The 13,193-nt window shown below is 40.2% G+C and overlaps 1 protein-coding gene across 1 annotated transcript in view; it reads left to right on the top strand.

Annotated features, from left to right (window-relative positions):
• The window catches only part of alp3 (alkaline phosphatase 3), a 37,613-nt gene extending 24,630 nt beyond the window's left edge, over window positions 1-12,983 (top strand). Inside the window, exons 9-11 of the mRNA XM_067451895.1 lie at window positions 11,180-11,371; window positions 12,482-12,598; window positions 12,673-12,983. Of these exons, the coding sequence (XP_067307996.1) occupies window positions 11,180-11,371; window positions 12,482-12,598; window positions 12,673-12,983 (620 nt within the window). The remainder of the gene's footprint in view (window positions 1-11,179; window positions 11,372-12,481; window positions 12,599-12,672) is intronic.
• The last annotated feature ends 210 nt before the right edge of the window (window positions 12,984-13,193 follow it).

Here is a 13,193-nt window from a genome sequence, read left to right as displayed (position 1 = left end):
ACATTAGCATCACCCCCCTTTGCGACCGTGGCACTACAAGCCGTGGCGCTGTGTTGCCATCGGGTGCACACCAGAGAATGTTGTCCATAATACGCATCATGTGTCTGGAGTTATGTAGATGCTTGTGGCTAGAGTCATCAATGAGCTCAGAGTCAGTGATAGGGTGGTTGGAGGGGTCTGAGAGGTGGTCAAGAATTGTCTTTATTGCAGTGTCAGAGGCTTGCATATCCGCAATATCGTTGTGTGAAAACTGCGGCGTTAGCGATAGCAGCTGCAAGGGAGGCATTGTAGCCGGTGTCGATCGCTTGCTGTGGGTTAGCACTGCAACAATGGGGCTGGATGTGGGGTTTGGGGGTGCCCACATGTCGCCGTGTGGTGTGTTTCTACTGATTGCATTGCACAGTGGTAGACTTTTGGTTGAGTTGTCTGCCCACAGTGCAGGGATACTGTTCGTTGTGATAATGTCATTCAGCTGTAGGTCATTCATGACCCGGGGGCAGAAGGTATCAGAGTCTTTGGATAGCTGAAATGTGCAAAGTAGCGAACTTGAACTTGGCTTTGGGGCTGAGGCTGTGTTGTCACAGTGTGCTGCAGGGGGTCCCGTGGCCTTTGTGACCTGGCAGTCTGGCTCTGTGGGAGTTCCCGTGACCTCTGTGACTTGACAGTCTTGCTCAGACGATGTGTGTGTCTGAAGGGGCAGAGGGTCACGCACTTGAGCCCAGACTTTCAGCTGTTTGAAGTCCAGTACGGGTTCGAAGCGGTCCAGCAGGTCTTTTCCGATGAGAAACGGATAAGTGTTCATAGGGGAGATATAGACTGGGTGAATCAGCCTCATAGGTCCAATTGTCAGGTGGATGGAAGCTACGTGCTTGAGCTGGATGTCGTTTTGGCTATACGACTGCACATTTAGCTTACAAGTGTGAAGGTTAAGGGTGCGATTTTTCCTCTGTGCTTCAAATCTGAGTCTTTCAAACAGTTGGGCGGATATAAGCGTGAGGTCGGAGCCAGTGTCAACTAGGGCTTCGAGCTTAAATTCCCTTTCCATAGTGATAGTCAGATAGAGTTTTCGAGCCATCCCCTTCTCGATTAGGTTTCCCAGGAGTCTTGGTGTGGGGACCTGTGTGTTGCTTGATAAGCCGTCTGGATATGTGTCAAGTGTCTCATTATGCGTGCAAACAATCAAAACAGCGCTTTTTGGTACGCTGGGCTGCCCCATGTTACTGTCTTGATTAGAGGCTGTTGCTGTCAGCTGTCGTGTGGGTGTGCTGCTGACGTGTGGGGGTGCAACAGTTATTACACTAGTCCGTGGTTGGGGAACAGTGTTCAGGGTGGATGATTCAGTTGCAGGAAGGGCGGGAAGGTTGATTTCAGCTATCATGTCTAGTCGTGCTGTACCTGGTCCGTCCTTCTTGTCTTCCTTGTGAGGTTTCTGTCGGAGGAGCTCTTTCAGGATCTTTATGAGCTCTGTAACTTCAGAAGCAGCTACACTTTCTTTGCCAGACGTGGGTTCAGGTCTGGGCCTACCATTGTCCCGTCGAGAGTGGCCTCTTCGCTGGCTTTCTGGGCGAGGCGGTTCCCAGGATCCTTCAGAGCGATCACTCTGGTACCGTGGACGGTCGCCATTACGACCACGCTGTCCTCTGCTGGCTTGGAGTGGTTTGGACTCTCTGTTGACGGGTCGGTAACTGTGGTTCTGTTTGGCACCCTCTAGGGTTAGCTCTGGGTGGTGCACAGAGACAGGGCAGATGGTGGGCTGTTTTACAGTCTTTTCAGAAATGGTTTTCTGTTTGACGTAAGCTTTGTGAGCCAAGTCTCTTAACTGTTGCGTGCCCATGCTGCGCGGGCACGCCAGCACCCCCAGGTGGTAACTGATGGTAGGGTGCAGGTTTCGGAGGAAAAGAGTTTTGAAGTTGATGTCCTCTTCCATGCCTGGGTCGTTACGTGTCCCGAAGTAGGCACGTCGCAGTCTGTTATAAAAGTTCTGTGAGGTCTCACGTCGAGCTTGCTTGAGGTCCATGGCAGTGATGAACCCCTGGTCTGACTCGGGGTCGGAGTACTCACGAATTAGAGCTTGTCGTAGATGCCAGTAGTCCGCTTTGATGGCCTCTGGTTGTCGATCCAGAAAGCTGCGTACGTCACGATTAGACGTGGCCCTGAGCAGGTACAGTCTGTCCCAGTTGTTCGCGTGAGCGACAGTTTGCAAGTAAAAGTCTATGTCTTTTAAGTATGCGTGGACGTCGTGTCCTCCTGCCGGGTCTGGGCTGAAGGTAGGAATATTCCTGGCCAGCTTGTCAAGGTTCTTTGAAGCTTCGTGGCTGTTGACCTTGACTTCCTGGAAGGGCGTCCTTTCCTTTGCTGCTGACGAGGATTCGTGGAGACTGGCGGGTGCTCTTTTAAACAGGGGGCTGTCATTCCCCTTCGTAGCTCTTGCTTCGTGGCTAAAATGTGCGGAGTAACTGGTCAGGGGAAACTCTGTGTTGTGTGTTTCCCCCTTCCGGTAACGTTGCACTATATATGATTGTCTCAGTTCTCTTTGCACCATGTCAAGTTCATTTTTGAGCTCGTGTCTTTGCTGGATGAGCTCGTCGATCTCGGCTTGTGCCGACTGCAAATGTTTTGCATAGACTTTAGCTTTAATGTCTCTGTCTTTAAGTTCATCAGTGGCTCTCTCCAGGAGGGATTCGCCACGCCGAAGCTGTTCGTCGAGGTGTTTCCTGGCGTCTTTCTCTGACTGTACTCGTCGGTCGGTGTCACGACGGAGCTCCTCCAGGGTCTTTTGAAGTCTTTCTATTTCTTTTCTTTGTTCTTTGTCTGTTTCGTCGTCTTTCTCTGTGTCTAGAAGCTGATCTAGACGAAGCTGGGTGAGGGCTTTGTCTCTCCGGGCCTCCTTGGCTTGAAGCTTTAGCGTTGCTGCCTCCTGTTCCAGGTTGTCGTAGCTCCCTTCGCCTAGACGTGCCTGTGCGATGAGGACGTGGGCGAGGCTTCCGAGGATCTTGGCCACTTCCTTGTTGGAGTAGCTGTGTGTGGGGTCGTGTGTCATCAGCTGGTCTAGCTCGGTGTCCAGTTGCTCCTGGCTCGGCTGCCCCAGGCTTCCTTGACTGGTGGCCGTTAGCGCTTCCAGCCATGTCGTTAGGCGATCCCACGGGACGGCAGGGCTGGGGGCACGGGACATTACTGCGGAAGAGAGAAACACAGCACACACACACACACAGAGAGAGAGCCAATGCAAGCTTGTTCTAAGCTAATGAGCTATCGTACGGATAGCTGGGAATTTTGGCTAACTGATGTAGACAGTTAGATAATTAGACAATTCAGACAATTAGGTGGGCGGTAGCCCTGGTTGTCACTTGGTGAACTGCTGCTCGGTTGTCCCGGGACTATCTAATTCTCCTTGGGGTCTCTTGGTGAACTGAAAGAAACACAATCGTGATAGTCCAACAGTGAGGATAGGAAAGAGCACAGTGGAAACAAACACAAGATGAATTGGTCTGTAATGAAAGGAATGTCAGCGTGCGCGCCGGGAGTGTTAGGGAAATTAATTGGCTAAATGCTCAAGATATACTAAAATTCGGCTTGTACTATGGGTTATCCCATTTAGCTCATCCGGGTGGATTGAGGTCGCTTAAGTGGAAGATTAAATATCAAGAGCAATTTAGAAAAAGGCAAAAGTTTCTGTCAAGTAATGATAAAACAAAAGCACTTTTGATACTGTTTGTAATTACCAGACTGAGCTTTATTCCCAATGGTAGGGGAAAAGAAAAACTTTTGCAGAGAGAAAAAAATAATAATAATAATTAAAAAAATAAAATAAATAAATAATAATAATAATTTTTAATTAAAAAATTAATTAAAATTAAAAATTAAAATTGAAAATTGAAAATTAAAAATTAAAATAAAATTATAAATAAAAATAAAAAAAAATAAAAAAATTAGAAGCTCAACTTAATTCAAATTAAATTCAAAGCAAGTTTACATGAAATTTAAATAAGCCTGTAAGGAAAAATCAAATAAAAGAAAGCCAATCAAAAATCTTATCCTATAACGATTAATCTCTAAGTGGGAGTTATCCAAATAAAAGAATTAATCAGGAAGGGCGTAGGGATTTAGTGTTGCGCTGATGTAACAGGGTATAGCCACACGGTGGCGTCCTTCCTTCCAATTGGACTGTGTGACTTAAACCTAATTTCACTTTGAGTTAGAGGAAGTTATGTTTCTTTTTAAACTTCAAATTCGAATAAGGGTGTTTAATCAGCGAGAAAGGAGACTTGGTTGTTGCTAGAAAAATTGTATAAATGAAACTGTGTACAACAGTAAGCAATAAACAATTTATAGGCTCAAACTTATTTTGTTAAGGCAGAATCAAATAACGGAGAGTGAAACTATCCGAATTTATCCACACGATGGCGCTATTGCGCCCGCCCTAGACTACAGTTAGTTAGGCGGAAATGCTCACCAGATGGCTTTGTCTGGTTCTAGAGTCGCCCTCCGGCGTGCTGCAAGCGGCGTTGCAATTCTTGAGTCGCCCTCTGGCGGTTTGCAAGCGGCGTTGCAATTCTTGAGTCGCCCTCTGGCGGTTTGCAAGCGGCGTTGCAATTTCTGAGTCGCCCTGGCGTTCTGCACTTTACTGGCTTTTGCAGATCATTTAAAAATTACTCAACGAAACCGATGAAAAACAGGAATTTATCGTCTGCCTATTCACGCATTTTACATGGACTCCAATAGACATTTATCAATATGGCTGACGGTTTTCAGCATCTCTGGTTCAAATGTTTTAGGTCTCAGGTCTTTGGTTAGCTAAGCCAGACTTAAACCAGGAGTTATCGTTTATCTTAACGATATAATAATTATTCTGAGGCCCCTTATATTGTACAGGAGAGTCTCGCCCTGTCCCAATCTTCCGCACAGATAGAAACTTTTCGTAGTTCAGATCAAGCGGGATAACGCAACGTACGTGTCTACAGACATCATCAAAATCTCATTATTTTGATGGAACACATAATATATTGCTCGAGTCAAATGTATGGATTTTCTACAATACATTTGTTTGGAAATCACGCGGATAAACCCTATTGTGCCTACGGCTGCAGAGTTATTCGGAGATCACGCGGAGATTTTCGTACCGTTCATATTTCATTAATATAATCCGGCTACTTCAACATTTCTCAGCATCTGTTTATGCTTGGGTTCGCTTTGCGCGTACCGTTCATAATTCACCAACAACAACAAAACAAAAACGAAACAAAACGCGCATGCAGGTTATTAATACCTCAAAAATACACAATGAATAGAATATGAATATCATTCACACATACACAAACGTTTGAAACTTGCCCGGTAATTTCTCCACCAAATACATGTAACAACAACGAGCTTATGAGTTTAATGTCTCGGGGAATAATTAACTCAAAAGGGATTTAATATTCAATATTCATGAATTTATGAATATGATTTGCCAGTTGTTCATTACGTATTAAAATTTTCCGATAGGGAAAATTGTTTAATTAAATACAAGTAACCCTTTATGAAATTGCTTGAAATTATCCTACTAAGTTTGTCCTGCAAATTAGTTATAGACTTTTCAAATCAATTCTCAATAATGGATTACTGCTTTACGAGCGCATGAGAAACATTAACTTTACTGATCAGGATAAGTTCAATATTTCAAATGGTCATACAGTTTACTTTACTAACATAGTAGCATAAGCAGTTAGGTAACGTTTAGATCGCAAGTTTCATTGACTTTGTGTATGTGGCAAAATAACAGATTCAACTCATTAAATGTCTTCTGGAGGTTTAATAAACACAGACTAAAAATAACACTACAATTCACACAGAAAGTACATACTAAATATGCATCACGAGAGTAGAAGTATAGATATTAACGAAAGAATACATAAAAGAGAATAATGAATAGACTGAAATTAGAGAGAGATAAAAGAGAGAGAGAGAGACAAAGAGAGTGAGAGAGAGAGAGAGAGAGAGACAAAGAGAGTGGGGGGAGGGTCAGCAACAACTTTCCTTCAGTTCACCAAATACGACCTTCACGGAGTTAATTTATCCCAACGGGAAAATAACACACCCTCTTTACAGCAGTTGAATTTGGAAGATAATACTTGCTCTAGTTGTGGCTTCTCGCGTGTGTGCGTTTGTTCCTGCGTATCCGGTGGTTCTTTCCGAGGAAGAGAGGAAAGCAGCTTTTCTCTAGCGGCGCTTCGTGTTGTTGAAGATCGGATTGTAGAAGAGAAGATTTTTGGAAGAGATGAGGCCTGCTTGGAGGGCCTGCATTGGTGGCATGGCTTAAGTGTCAGCCCCCCCCCGTGGGTGTTGGCTCCCACAGGGAGAGAGTTGGAGAAGTAAGAGCAGGAGATGTTCGGAGAAGAGAAGAGAGTAAGAGAAAGGGAGGGCATCCGAGGTCCTCCTTTTATGGTCTGGAAGAAGTCCCACCCTCCAGGGTTAGACTTAACCAATGAGAGTGTTGGGATTTCCCGGCGGGAAATTCCTCAGCAGATTTTATAGCTCTTTGTTCTGAAAGTTTGACTCAGTGGGTCTCTGAGTCTTCATACTATAATTAATGCAACAAACACACACTGCATTTTCTGAATAAGTGATATACATGGAAGTGTAAGTCGTGAAGTGAGCATTAATTTGATAGGAGACATGACATATATGAGGTTATCTGAACTAGTACTTTGTTAAGACAAAGATAAAAAAAGATGCAAAATACCATACAGAAGAAACATTTAACAAAACAGTTATGTGTTTACATATAATGTCCTGGGGTGCATGTTCATTTATAGATGGTTTGTCTATAATTTGAGGCAAAAGCTCTGTGTCTTAAACTCTTTGTGTATAAGACTTCATGTGGCCGAATTCTTTTGGGTCGTAAAACATCTTATCAGATGGTTTCCAGGGTAATGAAGAATCCTCCTCTGTTGTGTTGGGGGAAGGTCTGCCACCCAGCACAACGCTTTCACAACATATTTGTTAAATGTAACTGGCGATTGTGTGTTTGATTCGCCTGAGTCGCTACAAATTAATCCATTAGAAGGTAATCCATTAACTAATACATCAAACCAATTAACCCATTAGAAGGTAATCCATTAACTAATCCATCAAACCAATTAACCCATTAGAAGGTAATCCCTTAACTAATACATCAAACCAATTAACCCATTAGAAGGTAATCCATTAACTAATGCATCAAACCAATTAATCCATTAGAAGGTAATCCATTAACTAATCCGTCAAACCAATTAATCCATTAGAAGGTAATCCATTAACTAATGCGTCAAACCAATTAATCCATTAGAAGGTAATCCATTAACTAATACGTCAAACCAATTAACCCATTAGAAGGTAATCCATTAACTAATACATCAAACCAATTAACCCATTAGAAGTTAATCCATTAACTAATACATCAAACCAATTAACCCATTAGAAGGTAATCCATTAACTAATGCGTCAAACCAATTAACCCATTAGAAGGTAATCCATTAACTAATGCATCAAACCAATTAACCCATTAGAAGGTAATCCATTAACTAATACATCAAACCAATTAACCCATTAGAAGATAATCCATTAACTAATGCGTCAAACCAATTAATCCATTAGAAGGTAATCCATTAACTAATACATCAAACCAATTAACCCATTAGAAGGTAATCCATTAACTAATCCATCAAACCAATTAATCCATTAGAAGGTAATCCATTAACTAATACATCAAACCAATTAATTCTTTAGAAGGTAATCCATTAACTAATACATCAAACCAATTAATCCATTAGAAGATAATCCATTAACTAATGCATCAAACCAATTAATCCATTAGAAGGTAATCCATTAACTAATACATCAAACCAATTAACCCATTAGAAGGTAATCCATTAACTAATGCATTAAACCAATTAACCCATTAGAAGGTAATCCATTAACTAATCTATCAAACCAATTAACCCATTAGAAGGTAATCCATTAACTAATCCATCAAACCAATTAACCCATAAGAAGGTAATCCATTAACTAATCCATCAAACCAATTAACCCATTAGAAGGTAATCCATGAACTAATCCATCAAACCAATTAACCCATTAGAAGGTAATCCATTAACTAATCCATCAAACCAATTAACCCATAAGAAGGTAATCCATTAACTAATACATCAAACCAATTAACCCCTTAGAAGGTAATCCATTAACTAATCCATCAAACCAATTAACCCATTAGAAGGTAATCCATTAACTAATCCATCAAACCAATTAATCCATTAGAAGGTAATCCATTAACTAATACATCAAACCAATTAACCCATTAGAAGGTAATCCATTAACTAATCCATCAAACCAATTAACCCATTAGAAGGTAATCCATTAACTAATACATCAAACCAATTAACCCATTAGAAGGTAATCCATTAACTAATGCATCAAACCAATTAATCCATTAGAAGGTAATCCATTAACTAATCCGTCAAACCAATTAATCCATTAGAAGGTAATCCATTAACTAATGCGTCAAACCAATTAACCCATTAGCAGGTAATCCATTAACTAATACGTCAAACCAATTAACCCATTAGAAGGTAATCCATTAACTAATGCGTCAAACCAATTAACCCATTAGAAGGTAATCCATTAACTAATACATCAAACCAATTAACCCATAAAAAGGTAATCCATTAACTAATACATCAAACCAATTAACCCCTTAGAAGGTAATCCATTAACTAATCCATCAAACCAATTAACCCATTAGAAGGTAATCCATTAACTAATACATCAAACCAATTAACCCATAAGAAGGTAATCCATTAACTAATACATCAAACCAATTAACCCCTTAGAAGGTAATCCATTAACTAATCCATCAAACCAATTAACCCATTAGAAGATAATCCATTAACTAATCCATCAAACCAATTAACCCATTAGAAGGTAATCCATTAACTAATCCATCAAACCAATTAACCCATAAGAAGATAATCCATTAACTAATACATCAAACCAATTAACCCCTTAGAAGGTAATCCATTAACTAATCCATCAAACCAATTAACCCATTAGAAGGTAATCCCTTAACTAATACATCAAACCAATTAACCCATTAGAAGGTAATCCATTAACTAATGCATCAAACCAATTAATCCATTAGAAGGTAATCCATTAACTAATCCGTCAAACCAATTAATCCATTAGAAGGTAATCCATTAACTAATGCATCAAACCAATTAATCCATTAGAAGGTAATCCATTAACTAATCCGTCAAACCAATTAATCCATTAGAAGGTAATCCATTAACTAATACATCAAACCAATTAACCCATAAAAAGGTAATCCATTAACTAATACATCAAACCAATTAACCCCTTAGAAGGTAATCCATTAACTAATCCATCAAACCAATTAACCCATTAGAAGGTAATCCATTAACTAATACATCAAACCAATTAACCCATAAGAAGGTAATCCATTAACTAATACATCAAACCAATTAACCCCTTAGAAGGTAATCCATTAACTAATCCATCAAACCAATTAACCCATTAGAAGATAATCCATTAACTAATCCATCAAACCAATTAACCCATTAGAAGGTAATCCATTAACTAATCCATCAAACCAATTAACCCATAAGAAGATAATCCATTAACTAATACATCAAACCAATTAACCCCTTAGAAGGTAATCCATTAACTAATCCATCAAACCAATTAACCCATTAGAAGGTAATCCATTAACTAATCCATCAAACCAATTAATCCATTAGAAGGTAATCCATTAACTAATACATCAAACCAATTAACCCATTAGAAGGTAATCCATTAACTAATCCATCAAACCAATTAACCCATTAGAAGGTAATCCCTTAACTAATACATCAAACCAATTAACCCATTAGAAGGTAATCCATTAACTAATGCATCAAACCAATTAATCCATTAGAAGGTAATCCATTAACTAATCCGTCAAACCAATTAATCCATTAGAAGGTAATCCATTAACTAATGCGTCAAACCAATTAATCCATTAGAAGGTAATCCATTAACTAATACGTCAAACCAATTAACCCATTAGAAGGTAATCCATTAACTAATACATCAAACCAATTAACCCATTAGAAGTTAATCCATTAACTAATACATCAAACCAATTAACCCATTAGAAGGTAATCCATTAACTAATGCGTCAAACCAATTAACCCATTAGAAGGTAATCCATTAACTAATGCATCAAACCAATTAACCCATTAGAAGGTAATCCATTAACTAATACATCAAACCAATTAACCCATTAGAAGATAATCCATTAACTAATGCGTCAAACCAATTAATCCATTAGAAGGTAATCCATTAACTAATACATCAAACCAATTAACCCATTAGAAGGTAATCCATTAACTAATCCATCAAACCAATTAATCCATTAGAAGGTAATCTATTAACTAATACATCAAACCAATTAATCCATTAGAAGGTAATCCATTAACTAATACATCAAACCAATTAATCCATTAGAAGATAATCCATTAACGAATGCATCAAACCAATTAATCCATTAGAAGGTAATCCATTAACTAATACATCAAACCAATTAACCCATTAGAAGGTAATCCATTAACTAATGCATCAAACCAATTAACCCATTAGAAGGTAATCCATTAACTAATCCATCAAACCAATTAATCCATTAGAAGGTAATCCATTAACTAATACATCAAACCAATTAACCCATTAGAAGATAATCCATTAACTAATGCATCAAACCAATTAACCCATTAGAAGGTAATCCATTAACTAATCCATCAAACCAATTAATCCATTAGAAGGTAATCCATTATCCATCCATCCAGCCATCCATCCACCTATTCATCCATCCATATTAATTCACCATCCATCCATCCATCCATCCGTGTTATCCATCCATATATATTCATCCATCAATATCCATCCATCCATATTCATCCATTCATATTCATCCATCACTCATCCAAGTCTATTTATAAATCAATAACCTGGGCTCAGTTGTTAAAAGTAATCTCATCAGATTTTGATCAAATCTTGAAAATGGATTGTTCAAAAGAAAATTAGAAAACTTTTTGAGCTACTGTGCCCAGATGTAACACCTGTAATTTGGCATTGATCGATCAGATGTGGTGTTTGTGTCCTCTCTCAGGTGGCCGTATTGATCAGGGACACCATGACAGTCGCGCCTCCATGGCTCTGCATGAGGCGGTGGCCCTTGACGACGCTGTAGCCCGCGGACTGGAGCTGACCAATGAGGAAGAGACTTTGACAGTCGTGACGGCTGACCACTCCCACGCATTTACCTTCAACGGATACCCATTCAGAGGGAACAGCATTCTGGGTATGTTTCTGTTCGTGTGTGCATCTGGGATTGTTAGATTTTAGGGGCGTAGCGGTACACGTAATTCACTCCGAAAATATCTGTTATGGGTAATTCAGTTCAACATACACTACTAATAAAATATATAAGAAGTGTCTCGGATACTGATCTGATGATATCCAGCCATCCATATTCATCCATCCATCAATCATCCATCCATCCATCAATCAATCATCCATCCATATTCACTCATCCATCCATCCATCCATCCATCATCTATCCATATTCATTTATCCATTCATCCATTCATCCATTCGTTCATCCATCCATCAATCCCCCATCCATATTCATTTATCCATTCATTCATTCATTCATCCATCCATCCATTCATATTCATCATTCCATCCATCCACCATCCATCCATATTCATCCATGCCCATCTTTTCATCATCCATCCCTCCATATCATCCATCCACCCATCTATCCATATTCATCAATGCTCCCATCCATCCATTCACCCATCCATATTCATCTATTCACTTATCCATCAATTATTCATCCATCCATCCATATTCATCTATTCACCTATCCATCCATCCATGCATTCATCCATCCATTATTCATCAATCCATCCATATTCATCCATGTCCATCCTTTCATACATCATATTATCTATCGCTCCATATCATCCAATCATCCATATTTGTCCATCCATCCATCCATCCATCCATCCATCCATCCATCCATCCATCTATCCATCCATCCATCCATCCATCTATCTTCATCCATTTATGCATTAGTCTATTCATATTTATCCATTCATCCATGCATCTTCATCCATCCATTCATATATCCATCCATCCGTCTATCCATCTTCATCCATCCATGCATCAATCTATTCATATTTATCCATCCATTCATTCATCCATCTGTATTCATTCATTCATGCATCAATCTATACATATTTATCCATCCATCCATTTGTCTGTCTGACATTGATTGTTATTAGGGGTGTAGCGGTTACAGGTCTTTTGGTTCAACACAACTATAATAGTATCTCAGTGCTACTGAAATAACACTGACCTTATAGTTCTACCAGTTCTCATGTGTCTATCATCTGTTGGTTCTCAGGTAAATCTCCAATATTTGCCTCAGACTTTTTACCCTACACAACTCTGATGTACGGAAACGGACCGGGACACAAAATCATCGACAACAAGCGCCCAGACATCCGGCACGTCGACACCGGTAAGACAATCAGCACGTGGCTCCCTGAAAAACACCCATGCCGTGTGAGTATTTATTCTGGTTCTCTCTCTCAGCCGATAAGGATTACGTTCAGCAGTCGGCCGTCCCGCTGGACTCTGAGACTCACGGAGGGGAGGATGTGGCGCTGTTGGCCCGCGGCCCCATGGCTCATCTCTTCCAGGGCGTTTATGAGCAGAACTACATCGCACACGCCATGGCTTACGCAGCCTGTGTCGGTGACAATCAGCAACACTGCACTGCGACCGCTGAGCCTGATTGGCTTCCCTACACATCCACTGACCCAGGAAGCTCCGCCCCCGCCACGCCCCTCTGCGCCCTGACGACGGTGATGCTGAGCGCATTAATGAGTATTTTACTGCACTGAGAGACAGCTGCAGATAATCACCAATCAATCAGAATTTAAGAATTTGAAATAAAGGGGTGGTGTCATGCGATTTGACTTTTTAACTTTAGTTAGTGTGTAATGTCGCTGCTTGAGCATAAACAGTATCTGTAAAGTTCCAGCGCTGAAAGTTCAATGCAAACGGAGATATTGTCTTTTAAAGTTACGGCAGTTTATTGCCTACAAAAACGG

This window comes from Pseudorasbora parva, chromosome 8 (assembly GCF_024679245.1).
Source record: "Pseudorasbora parva isolate DD20220531a chromosome 8, ASM2467924v1, whole genome shotgun sequence".
NCBI lineage: Eukaryota > Metazoa > Chordata > Actinopteri > Cypriniformes > Gobionidae > Pseudorasbora > Pseudorasbora parva.
Note: the sequence above shows the minus strand (reverse complement) of the source record. Positions and strands in the feature narration are given on the sequence as shown.